Genomic DNA, 17,173 nt, shown 5'->3' with positions numbered 1-17,173 from the left:
CCAGTGGTATCATTTACACAGGGAAGCCAGGATATATGCTTGATTCTTTCCTTTTTATTTACCAATTTTCAGAATATTGAGCTGGTTCACTGGCTTGTAAGACAGTGGTCAGTTAGTTCTTAATTTTTCCTTTTTTCTCCCTGTAGATTCATTTTGAACTCATGGATTTGAATCTATGTAATGTATTTTGGTCCATTGCAGTTATTATCCTTAATGCTTAAATTGTTCCACATAGTGAGAGCCTCTTAACGTTGGCTCCTGAGTCCTTTCAGCATGATCCCAGAAGACTGATTCCTTGCTTGCTAGTATGTAGATATGCCATTTCCTGCTCTAGACCTATAATTAGACATTTCTTCCTTATAGTGGTAAGTGGTATTTTAAGACAACAATCTAGGTGGTGGAGGTATTCACTGCTACTGAGTTGTTCATTGTTTCTAGGTCTTTTCGGTGTACGGTCCTAGAGAAAATGTTGGAGATTTCTTTGTTTTTGCTTGTTTTTACTTTTAAGGTCAAGTAGACTTTCAATTCATATGGTACTTCCAAGATAATCCTTTCCCTTATCTCACGGTACACATACAACAACTTTAGAACGATAATACACTACCAGTGTAGTTACTGAAAGGAATTTAACATTTTTTTGAGACATATTTTTTGCACGGATGTTCCCCTCTGGGGATGAACAAATCCCTGTTTTAAATCTGTTCTATTCTATACGGTTTTGTCACCCACTGATACATGTCTAGGTTGATTTGTTTCATTTATTTTCAGTAGTTAGGTATTGGTTTTGAAAGTTTAGTCTGGGCCAGATGTGATCACTCATACCTGTAATCAGAGCACTTTGGAAGGTTGAGGTAGAAGGATTGCTTAAGGCCAGGGGTTCAAGATCAGCCTGGGCACCATAGCAACACCCTGTCTATACAAAAAAACTTTAAAAATAGCTGGGCGTGCTAGTCCATGCCTCTACTCCCAGCTCCTTAGGAGGCTGAGCCAGGAAGATCACTTGACCCCAGGAGGTCGAGGCTGCAGTGAGCTAAGATTGTGCCACTGTACTCCAACCTGGGCAATAGAGCAAGACCCTATCTCAGAAAAGTTAGAAAATTTAATCTGGCGGGATGCACTGGCTCATGCCTATAATCCCAGTACTTGGTAAGCTGAGGCATTCAGATCACTTGAGCTCAAGAGTTCGAGGCCACAAGGGGCAACAAGGCAAACCCCTGTCTCTACAAAAAATGCAAAAGTTATCTGGGTGTGATGGTGCTCACCTGTGGTCCTAGCTACTCAGGTGGTAGTTTGAGGTGGGAGGATCGCTTCATCTTGGGAGGTTGAAGCTGCAGTGAGCTATGATTGTGCCACTGCACTCCATCATTGACAACAGAGCAAGACTCTGTCTCAAAAAATAAAAAGTGCGTGTGTCTGTGTGTGTGTGTGTGTGTGTGTGTGTGTACACACAGATGCAGCATATCTGTGTAGGGATATGTCTATGTCCAGCCAGTCCTCAGGCATGGACTTGAAGCTGAAATCTTTGGGCATTAGCCTCTGGGCAGTTACACGAGGTAGACTTTGGTTCAGATTCTCCTTCTGTTACGTAATTACAACATTGTGATTGTGGCACAACTGCTGTGTCTATAAATGAATACTATAATTCTTAGTTAATGTAGGGACTAATCATAGATTCGCATGTAGTATATGTACAATTAGTGGTCATTTGTAGTGTTGTTTTACTAACTTGAACATACTGCTTACTTGAGAAATTTCTGGAGCTTTTTCTCTAAAATGTTCTTGTTTGCTAATGCTTTATTTTTATTTTTACTTTTTTGAGATAGGGTCTCACTCTGTTGCCCAGGCTGGAATGCAGTGATGTGATCTCCACTCATTGCTGCCTTGGCCTCCCGGGCTCAAGTGATCACTGCACCTTAGCCTCCCCAGTAGCTGAGACTACAGGCGTGCACCACAACACCCATCTAACTTTTGTATTTTTTTGTAGAGATGGGGGTTCGCCTTGTTGCCCAATCTGGTCTTGAACTCTTGAGCTCAAGCATTCCACCCAACTCGGCCTCCCAAGTGTTTGGATTACAGTCATGAGGCACCATGCCTGGACTTAACTTTAATTCTTTAAAATCTCAAGAACCTCTTCTGTCTATGGTAACATCATGTGTCTTCCTTTCTTCTATTTGCTTTTGCCCCTAATGTTTCACTGACCTCAGAAATCTTACTTTTTTTTTTGTCACATGAAATCTATATACCTCTCACGGCCAGATTCACCTCTATCTCCTCCACAAAGCTTTCTTTCATATCTCTCTCTCTTTTATTTAGTGCTTTACTATTCACAGACAACTTTTTACATCCATTACCTTACTCACTTCTTGATAATATCTTACATAGTTCACATGTGAACTCCATTTTATAGGTAAATTCATCCAGATAGATGACATACCACGGAGTGAAACCGTTTCAGTGATAAAGACAGGGTAAATACCTAGGTGGCATGATGCCCAGTGTGATGTTCTTTTCACTGAATAACACCATGCTAGCAGATGTTTTCTGAGAGTTGTGTTGTACTTAACATAATGCCAGTTAAGCCCCTCAGATACATAAAAATCAAGCAGTTAGTTCAGTCTTTCAAGCTAAAAACAGCAGTCTTAAAGTACATTTATTTAGTAAATTATTCATTCAACACGTAGTTTTTGAGTACGTAATGTGCCAATGTTTTGCATCTTGCCAGCTAGGTAAGTCATGGTTTAAAGTTATTTTGAAGGTTTACATTTCAGGTCAGGGAAAGGAGGTCATTTTACTCGGCCTGCACATGTGCATCTATCATAAGATAAACCGTGGGAAGCAACAGAAGTGCATGTGTAGTAAATACTTGGTTAACTGAAAACAAATCCTAGGCTTGTCTTTGTCTCTGATTAGTTATTGCTGCTCCTAGGATGAAATGAAAATAAATAAAGGAGCTTTATGTAAGCCCTTTAGCATTTGACTAAGGATTGCAGATCCTACTATGAAGATAAACAAAATGAGTACTTACCTTACAGATATTTGCTTCTTGTTCACATGTGAAGTATTCTTTTTCGGGACAAACTTGAATGGTTGACTTAAAAGGATGCTTTACATTTAATAAATAAATGCTTTACATTTACTTATTTGCTATATTCCTCATTTGGAAAAAAAAACAGTTTTCAATGGGGGATATTGTTTTCATATAGTCACATATCATGTCTGTGCATATATATCTAAAGACGGGAAATTTCCCATTGTATTTCTTAGTTTGTTTCCTTATTGCAAATATTTTGGGCTTATTTAGGACTTTGGGTGTGCTGTGGTTGCTGCAATGCCGCATAGTAAAATAAACAGCATTTCTATGGTTCATTTTTTCTACTTAACCCAAGTTGTTTTGTACTTCACCCGCATTGTAATTAGTTCTGTCTTCTAGAAGCTGGGTCAGGCCATTTCCCTAGCGACATTTAAGTGTATGTCATAAAGTTTCTCTTTAAATTATGAAACCCTTCAGAAGAAATGCTGAATTACTAAGATAAATACCTAAAAATTCTGCAGCAAGTAAGACAAACCTTACTAGTTACTTCAGCAACTAGAAATAACACTATAATTGACAGGAACTACGTTAGAACAGACTTTGTGTTTTACATCATGGTATTTTTAAACTTTTACTTTGTAAAATAGCCTATGATTTGGATATTTTCTTTTCTTGAAGCTCTCAGTATTGCATCTCTAAAATAATAACTTGGAAGTGGTGTGCTCTTGGGATTCAAGGTAGATAAGGAGAGTCAAATTGCATCTTTTAAAAAATATTTCTTTTATTTTTTCTTTAAAAATATTTTTTTTTTCTAAAGTAGAGACAGGGTTTTTACTAGGTTGCGCAGGCTGGTTTTGAACTCTTGAACTCAAGCTAACTTCCTGCCTTTGCCTCCTAAAGTGCTGACATTACAGGCGTGAACTACCACGCCCGACCACATGTTGCATTCTTTAAGTTCATTTATTCTGCTTTAAAAAGCTCAGGTGTCTCAGTTTATTTATTCCCTCAAGAAAAATTACTAAACTAAAAGAGAGTTTGAAAGAAAAAGATTTATCCATAATTCAAGCATAACTCATTCTTCCCTTGCTTACTCTGTCTACCATTCCACCCACGTTAAAGTGTTTTCCTTTCCTTTCCAAATATTGCAGATTGGACACATAATGCTTACAAATATGTTGTAGTAAAACAATTTATTAAGACATTCTTAGAGGCCAAGCACAGTGGCTCACACCTGTAGACCCAGCACTTTGGGAGGCCGAGGCAAGGAGTTCACTTGAGGCCAGGAGTTCAAGACTAGCCTGGCCAACATGAGGAAACTCCATCTGCACTGAAAATACAAAAATTAGCCGGGTGTGGTGGTGCATGCCTGTAGTCCCAGCTACTGGGAAAACTGAGACTTGAGAATCACTTGAACCCAGGAGGTGGAAGTTGCAGTGAGCTGAGATCGCGCCACTGCACTACAGCCTGGGTGATAGAGTAAGACTCTGTCTCAAAAACAAAAAGAAAAGAGAGAGAGATTCTTAGAGCACAGTGTAATGGACTTATTTAGTGTTAGAATTTACACTGCTATCAATTGGTAATTTACTAGTTCTGGACTATTTTACTTCTTATGGCTGAGTTTTTAAGTATTTTTAGTTTCTTTCATGTACTTTAGTTGTAAAATAATTGGTCATTCCCTAGTTGGCACACTTTAAGTTAGTCCATATATCATTTATTAATAAAATAATTTCATAGAAATTATGGTTGGCTGGGCATGGTGACTCATGCTTGCAATCCCCACACTTTGGGAGGCCAAGGCCAGTGGATTGCCTGGCTCAAGAGCTCAAGACCAGCCTGGCCAACATGGTGAAACCCTGTCTCTACCAAAAAAATACCAAAACAATTAACCAGTTGTGGTGGCACACATCTGTGGTTCCAGCTACTCAGGAGGCGGAGGCGGGAGAATAAACCTGAGCCTGGGAGGCAGTGGTTGCAGTGAGCCGAGATCACATCACTGCACTTCCAGCCTGGGTGACAGAGTGAGACCTGCTGTCTCTCTCACACACACACAAGGTAGAGAAAGCAAGAAAAAGAGAGAGTGGAAGAAAGAAAGAACTTAAAAAGAGAACACACACACAAGAAGGAAGGAAGCAAGGAAGGGAGGAGGGGAGGGAGCGGGGAGAGAGGAAGGGGGAGGGAGGGAGGGAGGGAGAGGGGCAAAGGGAAAGAAAAGAAAAAAGAAAGGAAGGAGGGAATTTAAATAGACAAATTATCCAAATGTACTTTTGAGCACATTGTAAAATATTTGACATTTTTAAGAAGTGCACGCTTTTATATGAATCTAAAATTGTATTATAAATATGCTGTTTAAAGTTATACTTATGTTTTGTTGTTTTTTTTTTAACTGAGAGGTTGTCATTCTGTAAAAGCAGTAATTCTCAGTGTCCTCTCTGTACCAGCAGCATCACTATCACCTGGAACCTTGTTAGAGATGCACATTCTTAAGCCTCACTCTAGACCTTCTGAATCAGAAAACCAGTTTGATTTTAGCAAGCCCAAGCCCACCAGGGGTTATGATGCATGCTCAAGTTTGAGAACCACTGCTCTAAGGCTTTGTATGTGGTAATTTCACAAGTTTCACATCACCTGACTTTAAACAACATACTTCTGCTTAGTTTTTCTTTTAAAAGTTATTAAAGGCCAGGCGAGGTGGCTCACACCTGTAATCCCAACACTTTGGGAGACTGAGGTGGGTGGATCACCTGAGGTCAGGAGTTCGAGACCAGCCTGGCTAACATCCATCTACACAAAAATACAAAAATTAGCCAGGCGTCGTGGTGGGCACCTGTAATCCCAGTTCCTTGGGAGACTGAGGCAGGAGAATTGCTTGAACCCAGGAAGTGGGAGTGGCAGGGAGACAAGATTGTGCCATTGCACTCCAGCCTGGGTAACAGACCAAAACTCCATCTTAAAAAAAAAAAAGTTATTAAAACACTTGTTAAGGCACAGAGGCTTGCCCTGTAATCCTAGAACTTTGGAAGGCTGAGGTAGGAGGGACGCTTGAGCCCAGGAGTTCCAGACCAGCATGGGCAACATAGCAAGACCTCACCTTCAATTAGAATATTTTTAAAAATTAGCTGGACGTGGTGGCACACATCTGTAGTCCCAGCTACTCATGAGGCTGAGGCAGGAGGATCGAGGCTACAGTGAGCTGTGATCATGCTGCTTCACTCTATCTACCTGGATGACAGAGCAAGAACCTGTCTCAAAAACAAAAACAAACTCTTAAGCCAATCTTAAGTGGTTTGCGCCTCTAATCCCAGCTACTTGGGAGGATAAGGCGAGAGATCAGGTTGAGGCCAGGAGTTCGAGACCAGCCTGAGCTTCAATAGCAAGACTCGTCTCTAAAAAGTAAAATGATTCTTTAGTTTTTTTCACTTATTGAGATTATAATGCTTATTACCTTATTCTTTACAGTTTTGTATTTGGGAAAATGTTGGTTCCATGTTGGTGTGATCACTTCAGTAATTTTTGCAGTATTTGCTTGGTAGAGTAAATTAAGCTTCTCCCATTGATGAGACTTCTATTTTTAAGCTAGCACATTCCTAATTTTAATTTTAGTGAAACTGTCAAAATTTTAAAATTAAAATCTTTTTTCTTTTTTTTAATTCTACTGGATTTCTAATTTATATAAGCAAAAAATCATTGTTTTTTAATGTATGCGTTACTTGTTTTGATTATCTATAGCACAAAACCATTTTAAAATTGGCTTGGCCATCAGTATATGTGTGACAACTATGAACTTTTTTTTTTTTGAGACAGGGTTTCACTCTGTCACCCAGGCTGGAGTACAGTGGTGTGATACGAACTCATTTTTAACACATTAAAAGAATGAATAATTTGAAACTGACGTAGTAACTATTCTTCTAATGTCTAATATACTTAAAGGGGAGTGCTGTTTGTTTGTTTTGTTTATTACTGTGTCTTCAAGCACTTGAAAGTTATGTCTACAGATTATACTTTCTGGTACTATTTTGAATAAAATAAGTCTTACCTAAGAGTACCCGTGAACTGAGTGACATAAAATATGTCATCAGGTTAGTCTTCTTATTGACAGCTCTTTAATATGAGTAAGAATTGGGTCATACAAACTAGTTTTGAATATTGAGGCTAATCTAGTTTTTTGTTGATCTACTCATTGATAGATAAACCTCTTTTCTAAAATGTACCAAACTTGTACCACGTATGTCTCTACAACGACTCTGGTTTTGAATGGAATAGCCTATTTATTTGTTAGTGTTAGGTATCCCTAAATAATATTATTAACTTATCCACCACTTTTAACTTGGCTGGTTTTGTACTATTACTAAAATATAGTTTTACGTGAATTCATTTTACATTTGATTATTCTTTGAATTTCAGGATGGTGAGGAAGAAGAAAATGAGAAAGGTATGTTTGATGCTAAATAGAGTTTAAAAATTGCTAACATTTAGAAAACAGCAAATTTTGTGAAAATAAAGCATTCCTTTTTTGAAATCTTATTTTTGAAATTAGTTTATTTTCAGATTTATCTATTTAGTGAATGAAGTTGCATCTTGATTTTATTTTCCAGTTGGTTTTAATTTTCTTTAGAAACTAAAGATATATTCCAACTTAATAGTACATGTCAGTTACTGTGGTGAACAATGCTGTTTTTTATTTAACCCAATTTTAATTTTATTTTTAAAATTACTTCTGGTATACGGTAAGTTGATTAAATTCTTAAGACTGACACTGCAGTAACTCACATGTGCTTATTGGAGTCCTAGTGCATAACTCACTGTGAGTTTTACAACTAGTCCTAAAAATGATGAATGATCAGGAGACTGACTTTGTGTTTGCTGCTTAGAGAAACTCATACAGTCGTCTGACAATTTTAGTAGTTTAGACGAGCTGTCTCATTCAGTACAATTACAGGGGCAACAGTAGCAATACATGTGGTCAGTAGGAGGTTATGGAAGAGTCCTTGTACAGAAGTCAAAGGATCCTACATTGGACTAGAAAGGACATGAAGCAGGGTTAACCAAGGCAAATAAAGAGCTGAGAAGCAATGGTGAAGTAAAGCTACTGACTGAAAATCTCACATGCCCGAAGCCTTTCTATTTTGGGGGAATGCAAGACATCTTTGAAAACAGTAATTGCAGACTGACTGGACAGGGTGAAGACTGGAAATAACCGATTTCCTGAACCTTACGGAGCAGGAGCATCTTCGGAGCCTTCTCTACTGGTTTTCCATACGACTCTGGACTACTCAAGTGTTGAAGATTGGAAAAGAGGGAGCCCTGAAATACTTTGAAGACTGACTGATATCCTCAGACTGTGACCTTGCGAGAAGTCACCATGGGAGTTCTGAAGGTCACTAGGGTTCAATCCCAGGATAATTTGAACATTGAACAACAATCTGCACTTTTGTCACTGTCCCATGGAGGAACAAAATCTTCCATGTGCCATTAACTTATAACCAGAAATGAAGAGCTGGTATCTTCAGGATGGAACCATTTTCTCACTATTGTTGTTTGGTGTTTGTATGTAGAAATCATTTTTTCCATGAAGAATAAGTGATCCTGGGTAAAGGATTGTTTATATTAGTTAATACCCTTGTGCTTTTTTTTCCCTAACTTTCCATCAGTGCTAATAACTGGCTTTATATTTTCTAGGTCCTATTCTAGCTTATGAATATGAAATTGTTTAAACTTCTTGTTTTGCCATATTTATTCCTGTTAAATCCTCTTAGATATAGCAGGTTCTGGTGATGGTACACAAGAAGTATCTAAACCTCTTCCTTCAGAAGGGAGCCTAGCTGAGGCTGATCACACAGCTCATGAAGAGATGGAAGCTCATACGACTGTGAAAGAAGCTGAGGATGACAACATCTCGGTCACAATCCAGGCTGAAGATGCCATCACTCTGGATTTTGATGGTGATGACCTCCTAGAAACAGGTAAAAATGTGAAAATTACAGATTCTGAAGCAAGTAAGCCAAAAGATGGGCAGGACGCCATTGCACAGAGCCCGGAGAAGGAAAGCAAGGATTATGAGATGAATGCGAACCATAAAGATGGTAAGAAGGAAGACTGCGTGAAGGGTGACCCTGTCGAGAAGGAAGCCAGAGAAGGTTCTAAGAAAGCAGAATCTGGAGACAAAGAAAAGGATACTTTGAAGAAAGGGCCCTCGTCTACTGGGGCCTCTGGTCAAGCAAAGAGGTTTGTTTTTCTATGTCAGTTCTTTACGATACTGAATTCCAGCATTCAATAAGATCACTCTACATTAAGGGGGTGGCTTCAAGAACATGTACAGTAATTAGTGTCTTATGATCCTGCCTATAATATTTTTGACCGTCATAAGTTACTTTTAAAAATTTTCAAGATCTTCATAATAATGCAGTGTGTTCTACTGATTGCATTGTCGAATGTCAGCATATATTTGGTTTTTTTGTTGTTTTTTGTTTTTCAAATTGACAATTTTTTTGTGTTTTATTTTTTAAAATCCTTGTGATGATGGTTAATGAACAACTATCAGTTCTAAGAACACAAAATGAAGTCAAGTCCCAGTCCTGAAATCTGGAGAAGATGGCCATATTTCCACTGAATAGAATTGTCAGAAAATCTAGATCTTCAGGCATCTTGGGGAAAATCAGTGCAAGAATCCTCAGGGCGTCCTTTGTTCAAATGATCTAATCTAGGCCTTTGCAATTGTTAATTTGTATGAATAGCACTAGTTCGAAATAGAGTGAATATCAAGCTGTTCGATTTTGGGTTTTTGTTTTTGTTTTCAATTTTCTTCTGGTGATTTGCCTCTTTAGCTCTTCAAAGGAATCTAAAGACAGCAAGACATCATCTAAAGATGACAAAGGTAACAGATTTTCCCTGTTTGTTTCAGTGTTGACTTTGCATATTTCATGAAAAAGTAGTAGTTGTACAGTGTTTTCTTTGACATTTAGTCCTTAAAAATTTTATTGACAAACTAGTAACTTGAGATGGTCATTATATAAACTATGGAATTACATAGATTACAGGAAAATGTGATTGATGCATTACTGTTTACTTTGTAAACTGGTATTGGGTATGTTAAAAACCCATTGGCTAAGGATCTGTGTTGAATATTGATAGATATTTTCTTACATTATAATTTCAGAAGTATTTTATCTTCTGTTATTCATTTATAACTACTATATATCATCACACCTTTTCCTTGTTCTGTCTTTAAATAATACTTGTATTTGTGAAGTCCAGTGTTTTTCTTTCTTTCTTTTTTTTTTTAATTCTTGTAAGTTTCAAGGCGCAATATTTAGTTGGTTTCTGGTATTGAGAAATCTTTGGTTACCTCATGCCCATGAGCTACAGTTTCATCTTGTACATGTGCTGTGTTTACTTGAAAAATACTTATTTTCTACAAAAGCATTTTAAGGGAAAATAAAACATTCAGATATTGCAAAGCTTTAAAATACCTTCTAAGTGTGTAAAGAAGAATTATATGCATCCTCTATAGTTTATTTAATAGTTAGAAATTGTAAGGATGTGATTTATGAATTGGCTGGTCTTGCTTAAAAAATACGTTTTTTTCCTGTTAGTGAAAAAAGAGGTTTTTCTGTAATGAGTAAAGTATCTGGGCCCAGGTGTTACTGGGAATAAAAATGGTACACAGACATTGAGTTAATATTTCATAAGACCCTTGATGAATGCCTTTCTTAAGAACAGAAAAATATCAACCATTAATATTTAAAATATTTGAGCCCAGTATGTGTTGTCTTCTCTCCCTCTAAGGCTACACTGACTGTACTTTCACAACTGTTAACACATGTAATTTTTTAAAACATCTAAAACTTTTACTCTTTCATAATGTGAAGTATAGAAATTACTCCTTTTAATTGCTTGTATACTGTTTCTTTTAAAGTTAGTAAAAATTGTTTTCCAAATAAAGTCAAGTGAATGAAAATTTCCCGCTTATTACACCACATTTAAAGAAAATGGTGACTGGCTAGGCCTGTATCCTAAGATATGGCCTCTATATGTATGAAGCCATGATTTGTGTGTGACATAGTACAGAAATGGTTCATATAATAATTTACCTATTCTAAAGGATTTTGAGATCTCTGATCTTAACCTTGTAGTTGTTTTGTTTTAGAAGGTTGTTTCTTACTGAATCTAGAGTTATCCAGCTGCATGTAATTCCCATTTTGTTTTACCTGTTCTGTAATAGGGAATGAAGATGTACTGGTTGGTTAGTTTTTGTTATTAACCATATAAGTTACTGTAAAGTGTCTACCTTGCGCTGACTCTTTCCTTCTTCCACTTCAATTTCTCACGGTCTAAAGCCCACAGCAGATGTGGCAATTAAGCAGTCTGTTCACTCCTAAAAGACTGCTTCCTAGTTGCCTCTGTCCAATGCAGTGGTAGAGTATAAAGTATTAAAACTGAGCAGCAAAAATTCGAGACAGATACTTGATTTTTTACCCTCTTAAACTTAGAACTCCTATAGTAGGAAATGTACATATATTCAGATTTTTTTCATCACTAGTTATGTTGCCTGTTGTTTGATTTCATTAATAGTAAACTCTCAGGATTTTGATACCGTAATGTCATTCTATCAGAATTACAGTTTCAAAAGAACGTGGCCCTTACAATTTTGTGTGAAAGTTCTGATTGAGGTATTTAAAAATCTGATATTAAATCTATTCTAGGAAGTACAAGTAGCACTAGTGGTAGCAGTGGAAGCTCAACTAAAAATATCTGGGTTAGTGGACTTTCATCCAGTACCAAAGCTGCTGATTTGAAGAACCTCTTTGGCAAATATGGAAAGGTACATTCTGTTTACCTTTTTATCCGTCTTTCTAGTATCTGTATCTGAAAATAGGATTGTATTCTAAATGGCATTACATAAATATCTTCTAATTTATTGTATCTCTTAGGACTGTCATAGACATAATCACTGAGTTCCGTGGGAATGGTAGATGAGAGTTAGGGAATAAATAGTGTGTCATCATTTAATCTCTCTCTCCCTGAGACTTTGGGATCTTTGTATTCCAAACCTTAAACCTATTTAAGCCAAGAACTAAGTTTATTCGTCGTGATACTTTTTAGCAAGTAGCATGGGATCTAACACATTGCTGAGCCCGATTTGGACATCTTGAAAATATATTGATATTTAGACTATTATTAGGCAATAGGATATATAATTCATGGGGGGTTGGGGGGAGCCAGATATGATCTTTGTTATAGACTTCTAGTCCAGGCTGGGCGGGCAGATCACGAGCTCAGGAGTTCAAGACCAGCCTTGCCAACATGTTGAAACCCCATCTCTACTAAAAGTACAAGAACTAGCTGGGCGTAGTGGCACAGGCCTGTAATCTCACCTACTCTGCAGGCTGAGGCACGAGAATCACTTGAACCCAGAAGGTGGAGGTTGCAGTGAGCCAAGATCTTGCCACTGCACTCCAGCCTGGCGACACAAGAGACACCATCTCAAAAAAAAAAAGATTTAATGTAAAACTGGCTATAGATGGATAGATACTTTTAAACTTTATATAAACATATATTAAGTTTAATATATTAAAACCTAATAAAACATATTAACTATATATATGAACTTTTTTTTCCTTCTGAGATGCAGTCTCACTTGCCACCCAGGCTGGAATGCAGCAGTGCAATCTAGGCTCGCTGCGACCTCTGCCTCCCATGTTCAAGTGATTGTCATGCCTTAGTCTCCCTAGCAGCCGGGATTACAGGCATAAGCAACTGCACCTGGCTAATTTTTGTATTTTTAGTAGAGATGAGTTTTTACTATGTTGGCCAGGTTGGTCTCAAACTCCTGGCTTCAGGTAATCCACCCATGTCAGCCTCCCAAAGTGCTGGGATTCTAGATGTGAGCCACCATGCCAAACCTACACACACACACACACAAACTTAGTCAGAAGTTGTTGTAAGTGCTGTGAAGGAAAAGTATACAGTTGTTACAAAGGGGAGGCTTTACTGTGATTACTTCATCAGGAAAAGTTTCTCTGGCAGTTAAGGGGAGACCTAAAGGAAGAGAAGGAGGAGTCAAAGCATACTCAATTAATAACGAATGCTTTGAACTGTGAGCTGCATCCCGGAGGGCACTCAATACTGTCTGCTTACATTGTCATTTTTCACATTCATTGTAGTTAATGTAGTCCAGCTCTGTGAGGTCAGGGACCTTATTACTGTACTTCATGTGCACATGATAGGCTTTCAAATATTGAAATTACTGAATTAATAACCACTATTGGTCCAAAACCTGTTCTTTTGATTTTAGGAGGGTTTTTTCTCTGGCTTTAATTAGTGAGTTGCCTGAGAGTAAAGGAAGTTCTTGTAGGTGTCAGATATAGAACAATGAGAATTGTAGTCCCATGGTAGGCTGTGTTGCACTTTTTTGTTCTGTTTTTAATAATGTATTGTTAGAAATGTGAAAACAGTATTTTAATGCTGGTATTTATTGGTAGTAAAACTATATGAGGATATCATATACTTGGTAAGACAACCTGTGGATTTTAAAATTAAATGGCTCTGGGGCAGATTGGCCCTTCCTAGGATTGAGGTAGAAGTTGATTGGTTGTAGCCACCCACACCCTAAGACTCCTTATTTCCCTGTTTATTTCTTCCCAGCTTTATTTCTTTACTTTCCTGTTTAGCAGTGGATCGTTGTCTCTTGCTTTTCTTCGCACTCATCCATCCCTGCCTTGTTTCTTTAACTGTCCATCTTACAGAATTGAAATTATTTGTCACTTTCATAGAATACACATTTTAAAAGCACATAGATGGAAAGTGCTGTCTTTCAAGCTTTAGGGTGTTTTTTGGAGGGTGCTTTTTTTTTCTGAGACGGAGTTTTGCTCTTGTTACCCAGGCTGGAGTGCAATGGCGCGATCTCAGCTCACCACAGCCTCCGCCTCCTGGGTTCAGGCAATTCTCCTGCCTCAGCCTCCTGAGTAGCTGGGATTACAGGCACGCACCACCATGCCCAGCTAATTTTTTGTATTTTTAGTAGAGATGGGGTTTCACCATATTGACCAGGTTGGTCTCGATCTCTTGACCTCGTGATCCACCCGCCTCGGCCTCCCAAAGTGCTGGGATTAAAGGTGTGAGCCACCGCGCCCGGCCTAAGTCTGCTTTTTTTATATGTGATTGATTCTTTACTTATTATAGACAAGTGTTAATACTCATCAATAAAATACTAGAAACTTATTTTTTCCCGAAAGACATTCAGGGTGGGCCTATGATAGGGATATTTTGATTCAAATCCAGTTTATTTGCTTTTATTAATTATGCCACCAAGTCATTGATGAGATTGTGTTTTGGCTACATATATGAGGGGAGAAAATAAACATAAAAAGAAGGTTAAATTGCTTTTTGGCCCTTTAAATTGTTCCCCTGAATATTTATTAAGATAAGTAAGGTAGATGCTGATCACAGGAATATGAAACAGGCTGGGCATGGTGGTACATGTCTGCAGTTCCAGCTGCTTGGGAGGCTGAGGGAGGGGAATTGCTTGAACCTGGAAGGCGGAGGTTGCAGTGAGCCAAGATCGCACCACTGCACTCTAGTCTGGGCAACAGCAAGACTCCATCTCAAAAAGACAAAAAACAATGTGAAACAGAGTAAGATATAACCTGAATTCTTCCTTGAGATTGGCAGTTTTAAATTTCAACTCAATCTAAGTAGTTTTATAGTTTTGGTTGTAAAGTTTCGCATATTTAGAAGTTTGTGTAGTTGTAACATTATAAAACTTTGTAAACTACAGCCTCATTTTATAGGTTCTGAGTGCAAAAGTAGTTACAAATGCTCGAAGTCCTGGGGCAAAATGCTATGGCATTGTAACTATGTCTTCAAGCACAGAGGTGTCCAGGTGTATTGCCCATCTTCATCGCACTGAGCTGCATGGACAGCTGATTTCTGTTGAAAAAGTAAGCCTACCCCTTTATCAAAGCAAGTTTAATTTGATGGCTCATTCTCAACTCCAGTTGTTAACACTAGCAGGGAATAGAATTAGCAATTATTTTTAATTTTTATTTATTTGTAGTTTTTACTTATAATTTTCTATGTTTTCCCAATTTTCTGCCATTAGCACACTTGTTATAATCATGTATAAATTGTTCTTCTGCTTTGAACCTTTCAGGTAAAAGGTGATCCCTCTAAGAAAGAAATGAAGAAAGAAAATGATGAAAAGAGCAGTTCAAGAAGTTCTGGAGATAAAAAAAATATGAGTGATAGAAGTAGCAAGTAAGGATTTTTTATTTTTATTTATTTATTTGATAAGCAGATAGACTTTGTTGTTACATTAGGAAGTATTCATTCTGTTTTTTTTTGTCTGGGGTGGTATGGTCAGGACACAAGCCTCTATGAAAAAAGAAGAGAAAAGATCATCTGAGAAATCTGAAAAAAAAGAAAGCAAGGATACTAAGAAAATAGATGGTAAAGAGGAGAAGAATGATAATGGAGCAAGTGGCCAAACATCAGAATCAATTAAAAAAAGTGAAGAAAAGAAGCGAATAAGTATGCTATACATCTTTTCAGTCCCTTTCTAATGCCTTCTTCTGCTTAAGTTTTACAGTGGAAGGGAAAACCTGAAATTATAATCCAGATACGTAAGCTTTGTTGTTAGATGTCATTGTGATAGGACAGGAACTCTAGTAGGAGGAGGGGTCTTCTTTTCTATTCTGGGGACACAGAGTGTGTTCTGTCTAAGCTCTTTAAATATTCTCGGCTGACTTAAAATGGTCATTGATCAGTAGTATTGACTTGGGATTTTTCGCTATCACTGAAAGAATTTCTGTTAGCAGACTGAACTGTTTAAAAAACTCTTTGCAGGCCGGGCGCGGTGGCTCACGCCTGTAATCCCAGCACTTTGGGAGGCTGAGGCGGGTGGATCACCAGGTCAAGAGATCGAGACCATCCTGGTCAACATGGTGAAACCCCATCTCTACTAAAAATACAAAAAATTAGCTGAGCATGGTGGCGCGTGCCTATAATCCCAGCTACTCGGGAGGCTGAGGCAGGAGAATTGCCTGATCCCAGGAGGCGGAGGTTGCGGTGAGCCGAGATCGCACCATTGCACTCCAGCCTGAGTAACAAGAGTGAAACTCCATCTCAAAAAAAAAAGCAAAACAAAACAAAACTCTTTGCATTTAAGTTCTTCTAGAATGAGTAGGTTTTTTATTTCCTGTATTGGATTTTGACTATCAGAATTTAGCATTTTTACCTACCTGTTTTATTTTTCAAGGAAAATTTTTAGCCACTTACTTTGTATAATTTTTTCCCTTAGCTTCAAAGAGTCCAGGACATATGGTAATATTAGACCAAACTAAAGGAGATCATTGTAGACCATCAAGAAGAGGAAGATATGAGAAAGTAAGTCTCTGATCAGGATGGTTGTATACTACTTAAGCTGTTTACAAAAGGAGATGATTTTTTTTTTCCCATAACCATCTTTGTTTACTTGCATGCTAGCAAACCTAAGAAAAGAAAATGTTACTAGTCGTTTGAACTTTTTAAATGACCTGCTAAACATGAAAAAAAAAAAGAAAGCCTCTACTGGGCGTGGACGCCTGCAATCATGGCACTTTGGGAGGCCGAGGTGGGTGGATCACCTGAGGTCAGGAGTTCAAAACCATCCTGGCCATCATGGTGAAACCCCATCTTTTAAAAAAAAAAAGAAAGAAAAGGAAAAAAAAGCCTCACATTATTTTAATTTCTAGTGTGTTTATAATTTTTGTCTATAGATTCATGGAAGAAGTAAGGAAAAGGAGAGAGCCAGTCTAGATAAAAAAAGAGATAAAGACTACAGAAGGAAAGAGATCTTGACTTTTGAAAAGATGAAGGAACAAAGACTGAAAGAACATGTGTTTCGTTTTGAAAGGCTGCGACGAGCAATGGAACTTCGGAGGTAGGAAGAGAGTCTGTTTTATACCTGTCTTTAAACATAGGTAAATATTTAACACTAGCTGTAAGCCAGATTTCTGGAAATTGTAATCCCACAGAAAACTGTTTGCCACCTTAAAGAAGTACGGTAGCTTTTAATGATTTATTAAGTTTGCATAGCACTTTATAGTTTACAAAGTGCTTTTTCATCTGTTATCTCCAACTCAACAGTTCTGTAAGGCTAGTTATGCC

The 17,173-nt window shown here is 37.8% G+C and overlaps 2 protein-coding genes across 23 annotated transcripts in view; one reads left to right on the top strand and one right to left on the bottom strand.

Moving 5' to 3' along the window:
- Nucleotides 1-17,173, top strand: part of SLTM (SAFB like transcription modulator) — a 58,359-nt gene that overhangs the window by 22,805 nt on the left and 18,381 nt on the right. For 14 of the 22 annotated variants that reach the window (XR_013520670.1, XM_078333255.1, XM_078333264.1 and 11 more), the window contains 9 exons: nt 7,433-7,460; nt 8,785-9,253; nt 9,853-9,902; nt 11,731-11,849; nt 14,818-14,967; nt 15,180-15,283; nt 15,390-15,556; nt 16,326-16,411; nt 16,783-16,946. Coding sequence is in view for 21 of the 22 variants with exons in the window: in XM_078333255.1 (XP_078189381.1) it covers nt 7,433-7,460; nt 8,785-9,253; nt 9,853-9,902; nt 11,731-11,849; nt 14,818-14,967; nt 15,180-15,283; nt 15,390-15,556; nt 16,326-16,411; nt 16,783-16,946 (1,337 nt within the window). In the remaining variant the exon portion in view is untranslated. The remainder of the gene's footprint in view (nt 1-7,432; nt 7,461-8,784; nt 9,254-9,852; nt 9,903-11,730; nt 11,850-14,817; nt 14,968-15,179; nt 15,284-15,389; nt 15,557-16,325; nt 16,412-16,782; nt 16,947-17,173) is intronic. The other 8 variants (XM_078333265.1, XM_035258722.3, XM_035258720.3 and 5 more) reach the window with 1 other exon arrangement.
- LOC144577266 (uncharacterized) overlaps nt 1-17,173 on the bottom strand; it is a 93,719-nt gene that overhangs the window by 73,390 nt on the left and 3,156 nt on the right. The gene's annotated exons all lie outside the window — the stretch shown is intronic.

The sequence above is a fragment of the Callithrix jacchus genome, chromosome 8 (assembly GCF_049354715.1).
Source record: "Callithrix jacchus isolate 240 chromosome 8, calJac240_pri, whole genome shotgun sequence".
Classification (NCBI taxonomy): Eukaryota; Metazoa; Chordata; class Mammalia; order Primates; family Cebidae; genus Callithrix; species Callithrix jacchus.
The sequence above is the reverse complement of the archived record's forward strand: the minus strand, read 5'-3'. Positions and strand labels throughout refer to the sequence as shown.